This window comes from Folsomia candida, unplaced genomic scaffold (assembly GCF_002217175.1).
Source record: "Folsomia candida strain VU population unplaced genomic scaffold, ASM221717v1 Fcan01_Sc069, whole genome shotgun sequence".
In the NCBI taxonomy this organism is placed as follows: Eukaryota; Metazoa; Arthropoda; class Collembola; order Entomobryomorpha; family Isotomidae; genus Folsomia; species Folsomia candida.
In genome coordinates this window covers 16,451-39,019 of record NW_019091261.1, presented here as the reverse complement: position 1 = coordinate 39,019, position 22,569 = coordinate 16,451, and the positions used below count along the sequence as shown (strand labels likewise).

Below are 22,569 nucleotides of genomic sequence, written 5' to 3'. Positions count from 1 at the left end.
CGTGCATATATACATTATAATGTATTTGCTTATGCCCTATTGGATGTTATGTTATGTTATGTTGTTATCAACAACTTGATAGCGATAAAGCCATACAAACAACTTAACTTTAATTGTGAAAGTATTAAGTTACATATATTTAATTTCTAATAAGAATATTCACTAAACAACTTCACACGGAGACACTATATCATTTTGCCCCATTTTTTAAAAAGGCATTTACGGCTAAAAGGCATAAATTTTTGTGCGGCATTTACGTTGTTTACGGCACGTTTACGGCAGACATGCCTTGTTGCCCTAGAGTACACTGCTACCAGCTTTTATATTGATGCTAATTTTATATCATCATCATGTCGTGCACCCTGTCGTATTTTTTCATTGGTGATGCAAAGTTTCACCAAAATAATTACAAATTTCAATAATGAATTATGATTTAATACAAAGCATCACTGCGAACATTTTTCTATACTCAATGGACTTTAATAAATAAAACTGAATAATTGTGTGGTAATTTCAACCAATATCTCTTTTCCATTTAATCAAATTTGTTTGAAAGTTTCAATCTTAGATACGGTAAGAGATGTTGTAAACAAGGTAATTTAATTTCAAACAAAATGGATATGATCGCCCATAGTTTAAGTATCAGATATATATAAAAAATAGACTGCAAATTTCCCGTAATCCCTCCTAGTTTTTTAAGATCGATTTTTTGTGAGGATATCCTTAATTTTGAGCGTCTGTTTCTACCAAACCAATCTGCGATTTGGCTATAAATCCCGGTTTCAATCAAATTTTTTAATTTTGTGGGAACTCTTGAATAACTAGATGTCTGAAAAAACACTCCAAAAGGAACTGGAAATATTAATTCTTTTGCCAAATAAAAACCCAGGGAAGGGTAATGTTTCTCTAAATAGGGCAGAAAATGTCTCAAATTGGAGGTCTCTCCAATAAATACGGATCGTGAACATTCTGTCAATTCAGCTTCAGTCCAGGCCATCACCTCGTCCACTGTCACAGAATCGTACTGTTTTCTCAACATCTCTAATGGGAACCATCTAGCCTTTGGGTTTTGTAAATTATATAATAATTGATTTTCGACTTTTAAAACAGATTTACGCTCCATTTGTTTAGCAAGAAATTGCCGGAATGGGTAATTATTACATGAGTATGGGCGAGAATTGAACATCACTTGGTAGGTTTGCAGTAACGGAACGCACTTTCACAATTTGCACTTTCCACTAAGTTTGTCCAGTTGCTCATTGAGAAGTCGGCATTAATCCTTAGTTCAAAGTTGGCCCATAAATGTAACCTTTCCAAGTACTGTGCCTCAGTGATTTCTGACGATTCTTCGCAAAACGTATCAGCAAATTGTTCAAACTTCCGGGCAGGTAGAGGAGAAATAAGATGATTTATGAAAATGCCAATATAAGCGTTGGTGATTACTGTCGATAATAATAACCAGGCACCAATGTATCTTCGGACTACGGGGATGTCCAACAGTTTTCTAGTAATCAATCCACCCTCGTCAATTAGCGATCCCACTACAAACAGCAAACTAGTAGATATTTTGAGGCCCTTAAGTTTGATTAGAATATCCGTCGTTATGGTTATAGTTAACAAGCAGATAGCTATACCAACCCAAACCGATAATTGAAATGGCTGGGTGTAGATACTGAAATCTAAATTATTAACTTTGTAGCAACTCACAAAACTAAAGGATTCAAAATCCGTTAATATGGCAACAGGGCTCGCTCCATAGTACTCAAATAGCATGCTTCGTGTAATAATGCATTGATAACTATTTACAAGGAAACAAGTATAATCGGGCGTTACTGTAAAATTCAACTTTTCTGAAATTACGTTAATCATGTAAATTTCAACATTCCCAAATTGAAGTTGGGGTCTTGTAGTTTTTGCGTGTAGGGTCGACATATCCGTGGAGCTTATATGCCATTCCATATCAAGTTTTAAATTACTTGTGGAAATATCAAGTGATTTTATTTTCTCCATGTTTGCCAATCGTGGGACAGTATCTGGTCGTGAATGAAAATAAAATTGCTCGACTTCTGTACCCAACACAAGAACGTAAAAGTTCCGAATGAGCGATTGCTGCCGAAAAAACGGGAACCTGGTGTTGACCAAATTTGAATTTGGTATTACAATTAAATTCACCAAATCCAACGAGTTCTTTAACTCGTTTCCAGTACCGTCAACAAAATGGTTCACAGTTGAAGCTATTATCCATGAAGTTATGTCAATATTGCCATAAACTTGTACAAATTGTTGGCCATCCATCACTGAAAAGTCTAAGTGTAGCCAGATTGTTGAACAAAGCATGTAACGACTGCGAAATATGTCCTCCCAAATCAACGAGTCGTCAGATTTATTCATTTCAGTTGTTATGGTTACCGGGATATCTTTAGTAGTGGGTAGGTTGCTTGAGCCCAATTTGAGCTGCTGGGTAATAATATGTTGTCTGCAAGGGGAGTATGCAATTAAATTGTGGAAATTTGGATGTGATGCAATTCCAAAGAAGGGAATTTCTTCTATATTGCAATAAGTGCCAGTAGCAAAAATAAATACCAAAATACAGGATAGTAATAGCTCCGCCATATTTCTCGCCTTGCTGATAATTTGTCCTCCGATGTCAATGGATACTGATTAACGTAGTGAATCAAGTTTCCATGTAAACCACAAGTATTTGGAGATCTGCCGAATAATCCCAATGGAGAACTTTGGGAGATTACGTAGTTGTGCCAGTTGTATATTCTCAGCGGAATGAGAACATGAAAATGAGAACATTTATAATAAATATACCACTAGAAGTAAAGCTAATCAAGAGATAGTCTTTGGAAGAAACAATTAATTCGAAATATATTATGCATGACTATATTATATCGTTTGTCATGATGTTGGCACAAACGAAATTGGAGAACAAATAAAGGTATTACATATAGGTATGAACATTTAAGCATTATTATAAACTAGCGAATAAGCCCGTCTTACGCCGGTCCTATATGCAAGTTACAAAATAATTTAGTCCGTCTAGTTTAATGGATAGCTCGTAAGCTTCTTTCATCGAGTGCAACTTATCACATTACCAACCACATACATACATATGCCTCCCATCAACGTCTTCTCTTTTATACCTCCCCGTCCATGTCCTATTGGAAAGGAGCATATTTCCTTTACCTTCCAGATCCCAACAGCGTACACCGTACTCTGGCTACCAAAGAAGGGAAAGGAAGCCGTTCCTATTCCCTTACAGATTCCCGTAGAATATAGCATAGTTGGAATACCCACAAAGAGGAAGGGAAGACGTTACCTTCCTGGTTTCCATAGCGTAATCAGTATGCCAACGTAAGAGAGGCAGCCTTTCATTTTGCCTTCCTGATCCCAATATCGTATACCATGAAAATAACGGAAGTCCGGACAATTCGGACTGTCCGAGATGTCCGAACTGGTTCGACTGGTAAAATCGTGATAAGCAACATGCGTAATAGCCTTATCGACCGTCCCCTCATTTTCTAAGAGATTTAAAAGTAATAATTGAAATTGTAGAACCTGTATCTGCTAAGGCATTTAATTTACAATGGGGAAAGCTAATGAGAAGAATAAGAAAAAGTCGATTTGGTTCTTGGATGGGAGGATGAGTAACCACAAATCCACGAATGATTACTCTCCCTGTCCGTTTCCCGTCGCGTATGAAGATTCTTGTGGTGGTGGATAGCCATGATCACTTCGTTCACCACAATTGACGTGTTGTTCTGGACGACGATGACAATTCTGGGTGGTATGATTACTTAAATTGGGACAATATGTACATACCTTTGCCCGATTTTGTTCTCGATGAGGCGCTGTTTGCTGTTGCTTTTGTTTCTGTCGTAGATGATTGTATTTATTTGACGGCGGAGGTGACTTTCTTCTCCCTGTATGTACAGAGTTTGCCTAGTGAGAATCAACTTTCTTCTTCTCTTTGGTCCATGATTTGTATGTTGAATTGTTTTTCTGGCTATCTGGATGTGGGGGACGCTCAATTTTTGCAGCGTAGTTAATCAGATCCACCACGTTTGTAGCATGGCTTGCGAGAAGGTTTGCTTTCAAATTGTTAAGGGCTCACTCGGCGATGAAGGTTACAATCCCTGCTTCTTTGGTGTTATTGGTAATTCAGAATTACCAATTCTGTTGACTTTTCTTTACTGAAGATCCATTTCAAAGGCAAAATTTCTGGAAAGATTCGTCTTGATTTTGCCGTCGGAGAAGAAGTTTTTCCAATGTGGCATGCAGGTTAGATTCGGAAGCATAGATGATAAGGAAATGTTTCTTGAAATCATCCCAAGTGTGAGGAAGAAGTTTGGTTCATAATAGCAATTTAGGATCGAAATAACTCCGACAATCAATGAGAAGAGATATTCTTCTAAAATCCAACAGGCCTACTCTCACAAAACTATAGGCCTACAGTATGGACAGAAATAAACAAACATAACAAACATACGACATTGAAAACAATATTTATGGATTTCCAGCCATCCACGAATATAATTTAGGTCGAAAACTGTAAGCTCCGATATACATCTCGGAAAGACAATCCATACTTCATACGAGTAAATGGATCATCATTCCCAATTCCTAAAATCAAGTTGATACTGCAAACAGCATGGTACTCAAAATCCTCATAAAGTTCATCCTCAGGCATCGGATAATTGACTTTGGAGGAGACAAATAGTACCATGTCTGAAGGCTGATTCTATCGCACGATGGATGGGAAAAGATCCGCATTTTCGGGTCGGTTAGTGACGAACATGAAATTAAGTACACAGGCAGAGTACTCGGGATAGTTTTTAGTGTCCAATTTTGCAACACCGAAACCGTAACGAGTAGCAAACCTAAGAAAAGCAAACCTAAGGTAACCTAACCGATAACCAAGGATCGCAGCATCTTGTGGTTGCTGTATGATAAATTTTCTTCGACAAAAATCGAAAAGATTTCTTCACGTGGGGAAGAACGACTTGATCTAGTACGGATTCGACTAAAAATGGAGTGATTATATTTAATATTTGAATTTTTTTACAATTTGCACAAGTCTAACATGCTGTAACTTTAGACAACTCTGCTATGTGAGGAAGCAGTCATTACGTGGCGAAAGCCAGGTTTATGTAGTTGTCTAACAAAAAGGTTCAGCTGACATATACTCATTCTAATAATTACAAGCTGTATTTGAAATTATGAACATACTGTAGGAAATAATCATGTCACCATTGTTTATACATATTGGCAATTTGTTTAAGGAAATTGGTTCGCTCGAGTTTTTATTATTTGTAAACCATTCCAAAAGTGACCAAGCTAATCAGAAATGAATCGATATTCGCAATTAACGATTACACGTGTCTTGATATGCCATGTGTATACATTCGTATTGTGTACGCCGATATTAATTGTTTTCAAATGGCTATAACCTTGTCAATTTAGAACTTATTTCTTCATAAAATATATTATCGGTGATGGAATGAAACAATTTTACAAGAAAAGTCAAATTTGAAACTTTCGAGGTATCAATACATTTATTTCATCGCAAAACTCGCAACTATTGACAATGGAACCTTTTCTCAAGCTACACGAGATAAGCTTAGTGACTAATGCTAAAAAATCAAGCTAAAAATTAGAAATGAAGAGGTACTTATCTTTCCGTTGAATGGGCACTTGGAGGTCAAATATTTGAGGGCATAGTTCAAAGTAGCGGCCCATTTTTTCTCAAGCGGGCGAGCGGAAGAGCGAAAATTTTCTCCTTCTCCGTCAGGGTCACTCCGCTGCCTTCACCCTCGCGTTAGTTTCGTTGCTTGTATGCCGTGAATATGCATTTCCAAAAAATTACAACCAAATAATAAAAATAAATTAAGCTTAAGGATTATGATTTCTAATTAATACAATCTAATTAATACATTTGTAATTAATACAATTTTGCATTTTTTGACTATTGTAACTTTTTTATTACGGATCTGTGGATAGTAGGATTGATTTAAAAAGCAAATATAAAATTATATGAATGTATGAACCAATTTATGAGATTGTGAAATTTTAGGAAAAATATTGTGATTAAAATGTTATGCATGAAAAATAATATGCATTGAATGAAAGTGCGAACGCGAGAGGCGGAGGCATCAAAGTGAACCTGACGGAAAAGGAGAAAATTTTCGCTCTTCCGCTTAAGAAAAAACCTCTCAGTACAGCTTTGTTTAGCCCGAACCAGGCTTTGATCAGTATTACCAATTGGTCCGACTATCTTTTCATAATCAGTAAATTACAAGTTTCAGGTTTTTCAGACAAATTTCAAAAACCAGTGTGGGTCACCCAGCTACGTCCCTCTGGCAAAAATATTCGTGAATTTGCTTTATATTCTTGTTTGATGTGCTCTTGCACCTCGATCCCAAATTTCACCTCTTTCCGATCATTTTCAAAAATCGATATGGGCGACCCCACAGGGCCCTTATGGATTAAAATTTTCCCAATTTCACTTCAGAATCTTGTGTTTTAAGCCTTTAGTGACCTTCGTACCAAATTTCAACCCTGTCCAACAATTTACAAAAATCAGTATGGACGACCCCACAGGGTCCCTCCAGGTGAAAATTTTTCCAATTTTTCTTCAGAATCTTTCAGTAGAAACCATTAGCGACCTTTGTACCAAATTTAAGCTCTCTAGCACTATTTTGGAATTTTGGTGTGGAATACCCCACCCACCATAACGACCCCCACCAGTCAACCAGTGGACCGATTTGGCTCATCTTCGAACTCATTCAAGGCCTTGTCCCACCGGTCATTTTAACACCAAGTTGGTCCAAATCGGTTAAGGGGTTCGCCCGCTAGCGTGTCACAGACAGACGGACAGCACGGTTACATAAGCCCTGGTTCGGGCTAAAATGGGCCGCTAGTTTGAACTTTGCCCTCAAATATTTGACCTCAAAGTGCCCATTCAACGGAAAGATAAGTACCTCGTCATTTCTAATTTTTACTTTGATTTTTTAGCATTAGTAACTAAGCTTATCTGGTGTAGCTTGAGAAAAGGTTCCATTTTGAGTACCGTATACTCATGGTTTTGCCAAATACTAACCAGTATTCGGCCACCGATTAGTCACAAAATTTCCTAATTTAAATATAAGATAAATTCACACTTCACACTTGATTTATTCTTCTGCAAGCGGACATTATCAGCATATTTATATGCCAAATTTTAAATTTTCTATGATAAAAATCTGAAAATCGATCGGTCAAGGAGTTTAGTTTTTATCGTGACTGACATACATCACGGTTCCTGAAGCCCTTACCCTGGTAAAAAGTATTCGTCCCGTAATTTGGAGCCGCGTCTCTGCACAAATTTTTGAATTTTTTTTCAGGAACACAAATCCCATCAGCGTCACAGAACACTTCATAGTTAGAGCAATTTTTTGCGGGAATAAAGTTGTGCTGGGTAGTGACAAGATCTTCCTGGATTTCAGAATTAAATAAATAATATTATGTATTTGTGTCTAACAAAGAGTACGGTTATTGTTCAAGATAAATCATGTCATACTGGATCAGAGGTCGACGCCGACCAATTCTCGGCGGCGGCGGCGCCAATTTTTGGTGATTTTTCGGCGGCGTCGGCGGCGCGGCGCGGCGTCCCAATGTTAAAGGTATAGGAAATCGGATTTATCGGCGGCGGCGGCGCCTAAAATGCTACCGGCGTACGGCGCGGCGGCGGCGTCGACCTCTGTACTGGATCAATTGTTGTTATCTACCTTGTGTAGTTGCACGATTAAGTCTGCTGTAAAGTATATTCGAAATTGTTCGGGCCTGTTTATAACGATCTTGACAGCAAGCAGTTGTATATATGTATATATGTAGTTACTTTGTGAGGTGGCCGAACTACTCATAGAGAATAGCCCGCCCAGCGGAGGTAGTTAATTTAAGGTTAATTGCCGACGCCCCTTAAGAAACTCATTTTGTGTCTGCTTCTAAGACCCACGTTTTGTTAGGCCTAGTACTCAGCTCACATTTTTCACGTGAGAAACTTAAGCAACTTCATAATTGGTGGAATTTTAACGACGGGGTGGTTTAATATTATAAGGCAAACTTCTGATTCCACGTGGAAAGTTGAGCTGAGTACTAAGCTTTAAATTAAAAACTAAATATGTAGAAATAAACATATACGTTTATATAGTGAATACTCCTCACGTATCGTAATCTTGTAACCTTTCATCTGAAGTCGTGTTATTAATCTTGGCACCCAACCAGATTGGCAAGATGATGCGATTTGGTGTGTCATCCTTATCCTCGTCCAATTTTTGTGATTATAATTATTATAAATATTATGATAATTACATATGTACATATACATATGTATTATAATCGAATCTTCGATTTTGGGTGGTACACTTCATCCGGGTAAAGAGTTGGAGGAGGTGTATTATTTGTGATTGAGCTACGATTTTTTTACCACGATTTGTATTACGATTTGTGTAATGATTTGTGTGTTCTTCGGATTTTTTTGTCAGGTTAGGGCTAAGTATAATAAATCATATTATAATTATATTATTATAATACTGGAGATTATTATAATTATTGGATGCGAGAATTGACAAAATAAACTTCCGACAGTTGTACTGGATTCGGCTTGCAGGCAGTTTACCCTTTTTGGTTTTGTGTGCCCTGTAATTACATTACGTATCAAACACTTAAGTGTAATGCAAGATAAATTCAAGTTTGAAAGTTATATAAAAGTTTACATCCGGCGGCTTGATAATCGGTATATAATAGTTTAATCGATATTATTAGTACATTAGACGTAACACAAGTTGGTTTAAATCGCAGATAAATAATTTTCATACTTACCTCATAAGTCTTATCGGATATCTTACAATTTTTTCCCTGAATAAAGTACGAAAACATGAAGGCATTCCTTCTCAGATTCTTAAAAATGGCCACATTCTGCAGTGCTGTCATGATAATTTTATTTCCGGTTACAACAGCAATAAGCTCACATACCACACCTTACATTAGTGATCTCGTTGCAGATGAGTCCAGATGGAATCTCCAAATTTTGCACTGTGGCTTGGATTCTGCATTATATCTGCCATCGCAGGATTACAATCTACCTACAACAATTTATCATATATCACTTGAAAATATAACCGAGATTGAACATCGCAACACGAGTTTACCTTTCCTACCTGCTTCAAAGGGCCGCACATCCTTACGAACATTTATACTGCTGTATTTCGATGCATATCTTAAGTTCACTACATACAGTCATCACAATTTGTATATGTTCTGGTTGGCGGTCAATCACAATAGGTTCTTGCAGTTCCTATACTCTCCAGAAAATTTTCTCTTTAACAAATATAGCTTTGTGGTCTTTGTTACCAGCATTACAAAATCTGAACTGAGGAGACATCAGAATGGATTCTATTATTCCAAATTGCATGACTTTGTTATTGCTTACCGTAATGGCAACTACACGTTCGAAATATGTGTTATGCCACAAGGAATACCTATTCAATTTTCTATGATGAAGTGTCACTATAAGACAGATCAGAGTCTTGTACGGATTGTTACCGACCATACTACACCTCCATTACTTTGGCATCTGGGGAGCATTCAGAGCGGTGATTTGATTCAACAGGACTTCAAGGACAATCAAGTCATTGCTCCCATGTTAACCGCATTCAACCCATTTCAAGGCACGCAGTCCATTCATCAGTATTTAATTCATATCTCCTTTCAACACGCAAACGCAAATATAATATACTTATTTAATGATCCAGTACAATATGACTATACTCCGCATCTAAATTTGTACCAAATTGCCCAAGATTTTTTCGCTTCGGTTATACTGGCAACAGAAAGCTTAAGTTATAACTTTATAACTTGCTATGTGGAAAATTACATTTCCTTTGAGTTATACTTAATGCCATTCCAACCAAATCTGTGGGCCACGCTCATAATTTCGATTGTGATTTTACTAATAACAATCGAAGTATGTTTGCGTATTAGAATAGGCATAAGAGAGCGACGAAATTTCTCCTCGTGGTTATTTATTCTTGCGAATTTATTCGAAGAAGCAGGACATGTTACAAAACAAATTGAAGAAACACATATTTTCCGCTTATTAATTGGCAGCTGGATATTAATGTCAGTAATTCTAACAAACTGCTATAATGGACTAATGATTACAGAGTTAAACGCACCATTACCTGGCTGGTACCCACAACGTTTCGCAGACTTAACTTGCGGGTCAAATCATATTTCATTCATGCAAGATCCAACACGCAACGTAACTAAATGGCTAATCATCAATCATTTCGATGCATATGCAGATTATTTGCTGCAAATTTTGACAAATTATACAGCTGCAAAATCATGTAGAAAAATACCAACTGACCAATGTTTTAGGTTGTTGTCCCCAGTGACCAAATCAATTTTTTCAACAAGTAACGAGCACTACTATGAAATGTATTATGTTTTATCAACACTGCACATGGACATATTGATGGAATATGCAGTTGTTACAAAGAAGTGGCAAATATTTATGGCTGAAAGGGGCAGACTTCCTGCAAGAATATTACAGCTCACATCTCTTCTTAATCCATTGCATTCCTTAGAAGCAAATGATCTTGATAGTGGGAACACCACCAACCAAGAAACTCTATACGCTATTGAAAAAGAGGTTTCGACATGCGGAAAAACAGTCTACATTGCCAATACCAATACTCTTGATTTGGAACTGGATTACTTAAGAAAGATTTATTATACAACTAAATTTTATAAAAGCGATGATTCCATCCTAGACATAACATTTGGCTGGATATTTGATCGACCTGGAAATTCCAAAATTCCACATTACTTTAAGTGTTTGCTGGAGAGCGGAATACATTCAAGACTGGTCAAGGAGAAAAATGATAGAGAATATCGGAAAAGAAGGACAACTCGTAGGGTAGTGCATCAACGAGTAAACCCTATGTCCCTTAGGGGCAGCACACTAACGTTTATCCTTATATGTGCGGTTGTAGCAGGATTATCACTTTTATGCTTTGGATTTGAATGTAGACTGTTCATTAAATTACCGCTCAAAGAACACCTCAAGTCTGCTATCTTTACAAAATGTCTATACGAGCGTTCATCAAGAACGACGTAGCAAGGCCTTACTGAACTCATTAACCGATGTGATTGATATTAATTTGTGTAGAAATTAGGTAATGGAGCACGTCTAATATAACATAAAATGACTCATACAGTACCTAAAAGTCCATCTGACTTAAGATGTGAAACGCTAAATTTATATATCCTTAAGCAAAACTCGTTACCGAGAGAATGGCACTCTACATACTTTAAAAAAACACGTGTCCGAAAGTTGGAAAGTTCAAATAATTTATAATATTTGCATTAAATGAGTGGAATGTGGTGGGGTGCTTAGTGCATGATCAGCACACTTAATTAATTTCACAGTTTTTGAGAGGTCTCCGAAAATGCTTAAATTTAGTGGACCCATCAACATTAATTATAAAGTATAAATTTTATTTAGAAAAAATGTTCGATGTAGAAATTCGATATCTACAGAAATTTTGAATTTTATGGGTAAACTTTTATAAAAAATTGTCAACATTTTGCAATTATTAATTTTCTAAGAAAAACCTGTGGAAGATGTTCAACAGTTTACGGTTCCAAATCTCTTTACTAGCATGATTCACTTAAGCTGAGACACTTGGTAATTTTGCCCATACATATACATTATAACTTTCGACGATGAATGTTCTCTAACCTCTCCTGTGATGCCCCTGGCACCTAGCGATAGCACGAAGTTGAGTTTTCCGAGATCGGCGCAGATATTATCTTGGACCACTCATCTTGAAATACTTTCCAAAGGCCAATCAAAATCGTTCAGGTTTCAATACTTTTGGCTGTGTTCTGAAGCCAAACATGCAGTAAATGGGACTGTCATCGGGGGATTTTACAGGTATATCCCAATTTACTAAGAATGACGAGGCCTATTTCCGATTTAATCTTGCCGGTAAAATCCCAGGTTTTTTATGCCAAAAGTCGAGGTGCTACTCTACTGAAGTGGATCCTCTGTTGTCTTGCTCGGTACTTTGTCCAAATCGCCATGAATTAACCGCCGGGTAGTTGTGGCTGATACGCCCGAAGCCATCTTATCTTGATTACAAGGGTTCCCGTTGGACGTAATCTTGGCTGCGGGGATTTTGAGCCATTTTACCTTTGCTGACTTGGATGGAAATTTCTTGATAAACATTTAACCGATTGACCCGATCTTAGCGAACAAGTTGAGGTATACTAATAATCAATGATACTTTACGCAGAATTTAAAATTCCTTAAATTAAATTAAATTGAAGTTCCAGCCGTTAGAATCTAAGTATTGATGTATGTCAATGTAAATTCTACGATCAGCTGTAGATGTAGAAAGTAAATGTTGCTAGTTAAATATAGACCATGGATTATAAACTGGTGGATGTTTAGTGTATGCTAGTTATAAACGGTGTATATGTAAGGAGAGATTTGTTATTAATAAAGGCAGTCGTCTTATAGGTGCCATAGGGGACTTATTATCATATTCATATTTCAACACAAGCTATCGTCAATACTGTTACACAGAGTGTAAAAAATTGCTAACTGTTTTCTCGCTTTGAATGGTGACTGACCGTAAAATGATGGGCAGGCGGTGGTCACGAAACGATGTAATTTCAGGCTTTTAATTTGTCACCAATTCTTATACTTTTACAACTTAGAGGAGTAGAGAGAGTTACAATTCATGGACGAGAGGACAAATGTTGAGGTGTTGGTCGTTCCTCTGTCGTCGTGTCACTAACTTTCTTGGTCACAAAATGCCGATTGGAGTCAGGAGGTTACCTGTTACGTAGTCACAAAGGTTCAAATAAACAAATTAAAAGATGAAAATTGGACAGAAATCCAATTAGTCTCAGCCTGAAGGGCGACACTGAACTCCCAATTTACATCCTTGCCGGGGTTTCACTATGCCTCTCACATAAAATACATGCACAAAGCATCATCATTTTCATGCAAAGTCACATATTCATAAAACCATTATCATGTCATATTCATAAATCCATTTTCTCGACGACACACAGGTTAGAATATATGACAATTCACATGTATAAAAAATGCGGTGTAAGGTCATTCGTGGTGCAAGTTACACAACGAATAAAGTTTCAACAAAGTATATCAAATTTAAGCAACCATTTTGGATCACGTGTGTCTGGCAATTTTCCAAATTTTATAATAAAATTTAGAAAATTGTTACACCGTGTACCACGCCTCGAATCCACAGATTACCATGTTCACTGTACTCTAAAGTTTGAGTATACATACATGATAATATTTTTTTAAATATTTGCTGAAAGTTACTAACGTTTTCCTCATTATTGGTATGTCCAAAGGAAAACGTCTGGACTTATTCCAAGGGGTTCAGATAACCTCACTGATGGAGGAACGGTAGAATATTTCAAGAATTTCGAGTCATCTCAATATTAGCCTATATTCTGTGAGCGCTTTTAAGAACACAGGCAGTAACTATGGTTGAGTAAGCAGGAAAGGAAGCAAATCCCATATGACGCCACTGCAGAGGAACGTCATTCTCAGACGTTCCACCAACTCCGGTGGTACTGCCAACCAACTAAAGTCAGAACACAAGCTTACATTTGCGAAATCAAGAGGCAAAGTATCGGATGTCTTCGACAACAAAATAGGATAATACGGTGTTTAGTGATGAAAAACGACGATTTTGTCTCGTGCTTTAACGTTTTTCAATATCGTCTTGATTGTCTTTCTGCAGAAATCAGGTATGATAATCGTCTTGCATTTATATGGTATGTTTAAGCTTTTGTATTTCATACAATTTGTGGAATTGCTTGAGAATGCCTGAAAAACGTACAGGAGTTGACTCACGCTATAGGGTCGTCAAATACCATCGCAAAGGAAAAAAATATCAATAATTGCTGATAATTTAAAGCACAGGAAGGCAACCTTTGAGAAACAAGCAAAATGGCTCAATAGATATGGAACAGTAACGGATTTACGACCCACAAGACCGTAAACTTGTACCACAGCACTGCTGCAGCGATGCATCATCCCCAAACTAGAAACGGATAAGAGGTTATCTGCCCCGATAACTAGTTCTGAAATGAGAACTGAATATTGTCGTCGTGTTTCGACTTAAATTATTAGGATTCGTATCCCCAAAATGGATATAATGTCATATCCGCGTGCATTGAACCATAGTTGTCAAACTTAAATATTGTTAGTTCGCCACTAAGCATTTAATTGTATTGAATTGGCCTGCACAGAGTTCAGCAATGTATTTCGTTTGCATATTTGCAGTCATTCATCAAATCCAAAATTGCACGTCACAGGCTACGTAAGCAAAAGTATCTTGGTGACTCAATCACATTGGAATGAGAACAATTCGACTCTCGGTCACTAATTTATTATTGGAATCCATGCTAGGTTATATAGGGGTCCTCTTGAAGCCTAAGGATGATCATGGTAAATAGTAATCGTAGTTCCGAAACCCACAATGATGTATTTTATTATGTTTCTCGAAAGCTATAAACACTTTTTGGGCCGACCTGACTTATATTATCTAATGAATATACGTCTATTTTACTGTAAACTGGTAAATATTATATGTAATAAATATAGTAACTAATGGTGCATAAACCTGCAAAATTTTATTGAATTCCACTAAGGAGGAGTGCTTCCCATTGAGGGGTCAGCCGATTTTGCTGCCCTTTGGATATGTTTTAGTTCTCGGTGAATCTAGGAAAAGTGAAGCAGGTTTGATTCCATGGCCCCATTTGCGCCCGCCACACCCCCTCAAAGGGGAACCCAATGCTAAAACAGCCGACTTCAAACCTTCACCAAAAATCCAATTTTGATCGGATTTGGATAATTTTTGCATTTTCGTGATCCCAGATAGTTCCTTTATGCTATTGGATACCAAACTTTTTTGAAATTTTGATTTTTTCGAAGACATACCCCTCGTCAGGAAACCCCTCCTAAGTGGTTTTCTAAATATATCAAAATGCCCGAACAAACTCGAAAGACATAAAAGCAATCTTTGCTCACTGTATGATAGGACTGTATGCTAAAAAAATCTAACAATATTTTGAACCAGCTGAGAGAAATTATAAAAAGTAATGCATGTGTATATTTTATCGGTCGGAGTGTTAGTATATCAAAAAGTTTCGGAAATTTTTAAAAACCGTATGCCTACCTTATCCCAAGATTTGGCGTAATATCGTAAATCGCACTGTTCTATCTATCAGGCGACCCCACACAAGTCTACTCAAAGTAGTTGATTTCATACTATACGTTTCACATCAAAATTCTTCCATGAAGCATGAAAGTAAATGGGAAAAAATCGAAAAATAAAATAGAGACGTCTCGCATCAGCCCGGTGTCAAGACCGGCTTACAGTCGAGTTAAATAAATCTATATTAATGATGATTTTGTACACGTTATGAATGGATGAAAAAATAATTTATCAATTTGTGCCTACCTTAAAAAATAATTTTAAGGCCCACAAAGCTCCTGAGAGGAAAAATCGTGTGCACAAATTTTTATTTATATGTTAATTCTAATTCACATATTCCATTGATCAGTTTGGTGACGGAGGTGACAGAGACAAAATATACATATAATATACTATGCATTATGTACAGTATTAATGTACACAGTACATATTCATATCTGCAAACAAAATGTGTTCGCACAAGGTACGACGGCTACATGTAAATGTTATCTATTTTTACAATAAAATACATATGTATAATAAACGAATAGCGCTTGCATCACCACATAATTAAAGGATTTTACTGCTAAATCAATAATAGTCTCACGAATTTCCACCAAAGCAACTAAAGTCGCCAAGATAACTGTTCCACCACAGAGTACGAATAATGTTGAAAACGCCCCATTTAACTCAGCGTGCATGACATACGGTTCCAATCGAATTAGAGGTCTACGAAGCAAATATTTCTGGTGCGTTGCTTCAATTTGTAGTCGCCAATATATTCCACTCTCTATCACCGCCTTAAACTTCTTTGGGACCTTGGACAAATCTCTTTGATACAAACGCCACCCTGTAATTGCTGTATCCATAGTTTCCTTCCCCTTGTAGAATCTTTTGGAAGGGTAATATTTATTTAGGAAATCCAACTCAGCCTTGATAATGTATGATTTTGCAATGTAAACCGACTTCCCACACTGTAATAATTCGAGTTCCAGGCTGCGTTTTAAATGTTGTAGGGTCTGATTTGGATTCGATTATTGAAAGCCTTTCAAATGATGGGTGTGCATGGGATGTAACAAATTCAATGACTGTATTATTCTTGTTTTTAGAAGTCTGGTTTTTTGACAAATATCACCACAACGAAACACGGTCTTGATTAAGTCCTTATACAAGCGGTGTAAGAATTCCGGCAAATCGGGGAATCCAGAGACGTACCCATTTGGTAAGGAAAGAAGATGGAAACATCCCTTTTGGGCAAATGGGTTTACAAATTCTTGAAAGTGTGTATACCGTGGACTCTTTCGGTCTGTACGCATGTTCAAGTTATCCATTAATAGAGACATTGCTCCAAAACACCATCCTAACTGTATTTTATCGGATCCATTGTACCCATATTTTTGTAGCCCCTTAGCATTTACAGGTAGTGGTATCATGTTAATATAATTTTCCAAGTAAAAATCGATTCCTTCCCATTCTTCGAGTACGTCATGTTTTTGCATTCTTTTGCAAACTAAGTGATCAAACACCGTAGGATTCCAAGCCTTATGTGGGGCATTGAGTTCGGTAATCATCACTCCGTTATAACAGTTCGTCAACAGCACAGACATCAAACACCAAGAGCCAAGTACCAAACGAAAGATCAAACGCCTTTCCATTTTCCTAGGTAGGGAACCAGCCTCTTCGAAAATGGTGGCAAGAACAAAGAGCCATATACTTGCGGAAATCTGATCAAAGTCACTTAAATAGGTGAAACATGTAGTGACTACTATAATTGTGACTACTGAAATGGATAACATAACCCACATCAATGGTTTGAAGGGAGTAATATAAAATTGGAAAGTAATGTATTCATCTCGATAGCAGGTCAGAAATTCAAGACCCGTAATATCAGTAATTACAAAAGTCGTTTCGTCTTCAGGAAGTCCAGACACAGAACGGGTACTAGTGCCATCAGTAATCGAAGAACAGTAAGGCTGACAAGTATGTGCCATATTCAACGTTTCATTGGCCGAGGTAAAAATTATTTGTAAAATATTTCGCAACTGGGGTTGATAAATTCTGGGTCAAACGGATTTCTAACTCCCTCATAAATATTTAATTTCAAGTAAGATTTGTCTTTGGACAGCTGCTGGTCATACCTCCATTTGGGGGATTCAATTGTGAATTCTTTAGTAATATCTAAAACACTGCGGTTTACGAGATTATCGTCCCTGCCTGCATCACAAGAATTTTGCTGGTTCTGGAATAACCGAAAAGTATTCCTGTTCAACCCATTCCTAAACCATACGCAAACTTTAAGCTGGTTTTCTTGAGCCATAAAAAGTACAGAAATTCTAAAGTAGTATCCAGCCCAAAAAGTAAATTGGTCATGCCTATCTCGATTAGAGTTAATGGTAACAATAGCCATTAAAGCATCATAATTACAGTGTAACCGTACAAACCAACTCGCCGGTGGATAATAAACGTGCCCTTTTTGAGCTCGTTGAATCCAGTGAAAAAAGTTATCCGATAAATAATGTTTGTGTATTTTGAGAGCAGTCCGAGAAATAAATATAGCGAATTTGCAATCTGTAGCTGCCCGTGATTTGAGTACGTTTATAAAATATGGGTTTGCGGTTACATTAAGCCAACCGACATCTGTCAGAATCTTTACAGGTATATTAATATTGAACCAATCTACGTTACTTTTCCGTACATCGTGAAGTATTTGGGTGTCACATGAATTCAACTTATTCAGCAAAATGTCAAATACTGGGACTAATTGGGTCCTAAAGTAACTTGGCTTCATGCATAGTGCGGTATAAGAGTAAAGAAGCAAAGGTATTGCAAAACAAAACAGAACTCTTGTCATTCTTGTTAAGTGCATTTAATGCTAAGATCTATTTAATACATAAGCTATCATACAAATTGGTTTATTAAGTAAAGTATATGAGAACGGTCCTCACAAATCTGTTTCTTATCTGTATTTATGTATGCTTATTACTCGATCTCCACAACATGTATTGGAACATTTGGAATTCGTAGTAGGTGGTAAATGTTTTACAAATTTATTAAGACTAATAAAATTTGTCCGAGATGTACGCCTGTATGTATAATCAAGTATGGAAACAAGTGGCGCTAAATGAAATATATAGGAAATAGCGAGAGATTTAATTTATATGGATTTTGTCACTTTTTATTCGAATTTGAACCTCTGTAAAGTTCGGAATCTAGGTCTTAACAGTTACAATTCTTCAGCATGAATAGGGTAGACCTGTCAAATATCTGTAGTCTCATTTTGCCCTTAATATCTAAATGTCCCTCTTAGAGAGCTCCCTCCCATCCTTTGTCAATTATTCGTTGTCAGTTCGTTGCGAGAGAAAGATATAAGAGTTGAGCAGTCAACATTATATTTAATTTCACGTTCATTTTAAGTAATTAAAGTAAAGTAAAGTTACATTCCTCTCGGTTCATTATTAACTAACTAAAAGTGTGATGATATTAATAAATCGTCTAGTTAATTCATTTAACAGTGAGGTTTGATTCGTCCTATTAATTCACGCCTAGTTAGTTCGGTATTCACGGCCAGTAACACATTTTAAGTAATAGAGACCTCTTCTCGGGTAGAGATAAGGATTTCTACATTTTTGGTGACCTCGACGTGATCACTGGAGTGATTACCAACCCTAGGCCGGACCGGAGGAGAAAATATAAATCTGAGAAAGTGGTTTGCTGAAGCCCCGGGTATCTTCCCAAAGTTCAGCTCTACCAGGTTGTATCTGTCCAGTTAAAAGATTATCTGGCTAATACTAATAATTGTTTTACAATTTAAAAATGAACAGTGAACAGAAAACTCCAGTGGGTGGGCGCCGTAGTGAACGGACCAGGCGAGAACCTGAGCGCTACACTCCAGGTTGGAGCAGAGGAGGAAAGAGGGCGACGACTCTACAAGAAGAAGAAACGGACGCGGAGGACCAAGAAGTTCAGCCGTTGAAAAGTCCCAATAAGGAAGGAGCGTCGTTCCTGTCAAGAATGTGGCCGTTTGGGGGGAAAAAGTCTCCGCTGCCATCAACATTGTCAAGTTACGCTCGGCGAAGGGCTCAAGCAAAGGTAGAGCTACAAAAGAAGTTCGCCGTTTTGGACAAGGAGATTATTGATCTGCAAGAATCAATGGAACTTGCCCATTGTGAGATCGAGTCATTTGAAGAAGAGGTGAAGAGGAAGACGGACATTTGTGAGCCGACTCATCCCCTCCACAACCCTGAAGAACTTTTAAAGTCACATCAAGAGATTGCAAAAAGCAGCAGTGAATTAGATGAAAAGAAAATGAATGCAAAAATGGCCAAGATTCGAGCATCAAAGCGGATCGAAGCTATCGCAATAGAAAAGAAGACTTTAGAAGCTGAGGCGGAAGTTCATCTTGCAGAGATTGATGAACAAGAAGAACAGCATCTCGGATCCGATGAAGAATTGAGTGATCCCGAAGAAGAAGAAGTAAGAAAATTGACAAAAGAGTTTGAAGAATGGAAAAGTGGGTGTGGTGTGAGTGCGCCGACCATTAAAGATGGATATTCTCATGAAAAGACTGAGTTTATTCCTAATCCCACTTCCGCCATGGACTCTATTGTGCAATCACTGCAAACTCAGAATCAAGCATTGATGAAAGTGCTAAGCAGTAATCAGCCGTCTCAGTCATTAACAGATAAGCTGCTCGTTCGCCAGTCGATCGGACGAGATTTGCCGTTCTTTAGTGGAAGACCTGAAGAGTGGCCTTCATTCATTTCCACATTTAAGAGGACGACTACCTCGTGTGGATTTACAGATGCAGAGAATGTGGAGCGGATCCGGAAGTGCTTGAAAGGAGATGCAGCCAAGAGTGTCGAACGTCTCCTCGTCTCGCCGGAATCCCTCCCAAAAGTGCTTCAAATTCTAGAAGAAAAGTATGGTCAACCCGAAGTCATTGTGAGGTCAATGGTGGCGAAAGCAAAGTTAGTCCCATCAGTTAAAGAAGAGAAACCCCAAACAATGATCGATTTCGGAACGACGATTCTGAATTTAGTCGCAACAATTAAGAATTTGGGTGAGCTGGAGCACTTGAATCCAGTTTTGCTGCAAGAATTGGTGGAGAAATTGCCATCACATTTTAGGATCAGTTGGGAAGAATCCGTCGTGGCTCTTACCCATAAATCAACGTTAGAAGATTTTTCAGAATGGGTTGAAGGCCGGGTGAAGATAGCATGCAGAATGTGTCCCCTCAGACCGGATGAAAATAAGAAAGAAGAGAAGAAGTCCCATGCAAATTCAGCAAAAGAAAAGGAAGAAGGTTTGTGTACAACTGCTGGGCTTTTTAGTGCTCAAGATAAGAAGAGTCCCTGTGTATTCTGCAAGAAGAATATTCATATGAGCAGAGACTGTTACCGTGCTGAGAAGATGACCTGGGACGAGAAAAGTAAAGTGCTACGTGAAGGTCATCTGTGCTTCAGGTGCTTTACTCCTGGTCATCGTAAGGACTCTTGCAAAGTTAAGATAAAGTGTGCAATTTGTAGTGGCCCCCATGTCAAGTCAATGTGTGCCGAGCTTCCAGCGAATCAAAGAAGAATTCGAAATGAAGAAGTACAAGAAGAACAGGTGCAAGCTGTCAACATAACAGCACATAACGCCAACCACACTTGCCGAGGAGATGTTTTGCTAAAGACGGTCGTAGTTCGTGCCATCGGTCCGAAGGGGACCAGTTTAGTCCGGCTGCTCTTCGATGAAGGAAGTCAGCTCAGTAATGTTGGAAATGCTACGGTGAATGCGATCGGATGTCGGCAAGTTGGTGAAGAGTGGTCCCGTAGTGTTCTGTTCGGTGGTGACGTCACCAATGCGAAGAAAGTGAAGAAGTTTGAAGTAAAACTGCAAAGTTTAGACGGGAAATTCAGCGAGAAGTTTGTTTTGAATGAAACTCCCGTTATTTGTGGCGAGCTTCCACGAACACCACACGGGCCTTGGGTGCAAGACCTAAAAAAGAAGAGGATTTGGATCAGTGATTTGGAGCAGCGTTCTCTTCAATCAACTGATGTCGAAATCCTGATCGGAAGCAATTACTGGGGAAAGCTGGTGACAAGCAAGCCATTACAAGTATTTGAAGATTTGAATGCAGTTAATACCAAGTTTGGATGAACTCTAAGTGGTCCACTTTCAAGACAAACCAGCAATTTAGCCATGACGTGTACAAATCTGGTCGTGAGCCAAGCAAGTGTAGCTGATTTGTGGGATCTCGAAACGATTGGAATTCGGGATCCGGCTGAAGCCAAGACAAAAGAAGAAAATGATCGAGAAGCAAAGGAGAACTTTCTTCAGACCATCACAAGGAACGAGGATGGACGTTATGTCGTTTCATTACCGTGGCTTGGGAGTGAGCAGGATATCCCGAATAACAAGACCACGGCAGAAAAGAGGTTGGTGAATGCAACTAATAAATTAAGTGAAAGCAACTTTACGTTATATGATGGAATTATGAGTGACTGGATGAGGGAAGGATTTATCGAAGAAGTTTCAGATGCAGATAAGAAGAATTTGTGTTATTATCTTCCTCATCGCCCGGTTTTCAAACCGGACAGTTTGACCACGCCGGTCCGTCCCGTCTTTGATGCTTCATGTAAGACGGGAAGAGCACCATCATTAAATGAAAGTCTGGAAAAAGGCCCGAATCTAATGGAATTAATTCCGTCCATCTTGCTTCGGTTTCGGGAAAAGAAGATCGGTGCAATATCCGACATCCGAAAAGCCTTACAAATGATAGAAGTGAAAGAAGAAGATCGCGACTTCCTCCGTTTTCTATGGTGGGAGGACGCAACTCAAGAAAAGTTAAAAGAATTCAGGCACAAGCGGGTCGTTTTTGGAGTTAATTGCAGCCCGTTCATTCTAGCTGCTGTGCTGGAAAAACACCTTAAGTCGGTGAATGAAGAACTCCAGCCTGTAGCAAGAAAGTTATTGTGGTCCCTTTACGTCGACAACTGTGTGACGTCACTGGACACTTTTAAGGAATCCTGTGGAGCACAATCGCTGTCGCCATCCAATCCGCGGTACGGGTAGTACCCGACTCCGGATGTCCCCACAGTGGTGTGCTCCCATTGGCACAAATCCATCTTCGCGTCATTGAGGATCTCGGTGGACAAAGCCTTAAAATTCTCACATTCCTTAAATCGAAACCCGGTTTTATAAAATAGGAAACACCGATTTTGGATGACCAATGTGTCCAAATTGTTCAAGAAACATATGGAGTTGTAGTTATTTCCATTCGCTGTAGGAA

At 38.1% G+C, this 22,569-nt stretch overlaps 1 protein-coding gene across 1 annotated transcript; it reads left to right on the top strand.

Annotated features, from left to right (window-relative positions):
• The first annotated feature begins 21,479 nt into the window (after window positions 1-21,479).
• Window positions 21,480-22,352, top strand: LOC110862800. Its single transcript, XM_022112007.1, has one exon. The coding sequence runs from the start codon at window positions 21,480-21,482 to the stop codon at window positions 22,350-22,352; it is 873 nt and encodes a 290-aa protein (XP_021967699.1).
• The last annotated feature ends 217 nt before the right edge of the window (window positions 22,353-22,569 follow it).

What these genes read in the sequence shown, in the direction of transcription:
- LOC110862800 (XM_022112007.1), top strand. Translation starts at nt 21,480, where the DNA reads ATGACGTGTACAAATCTGGTCGTGAGCCAAGCAAGTGTAGCTGATTTG.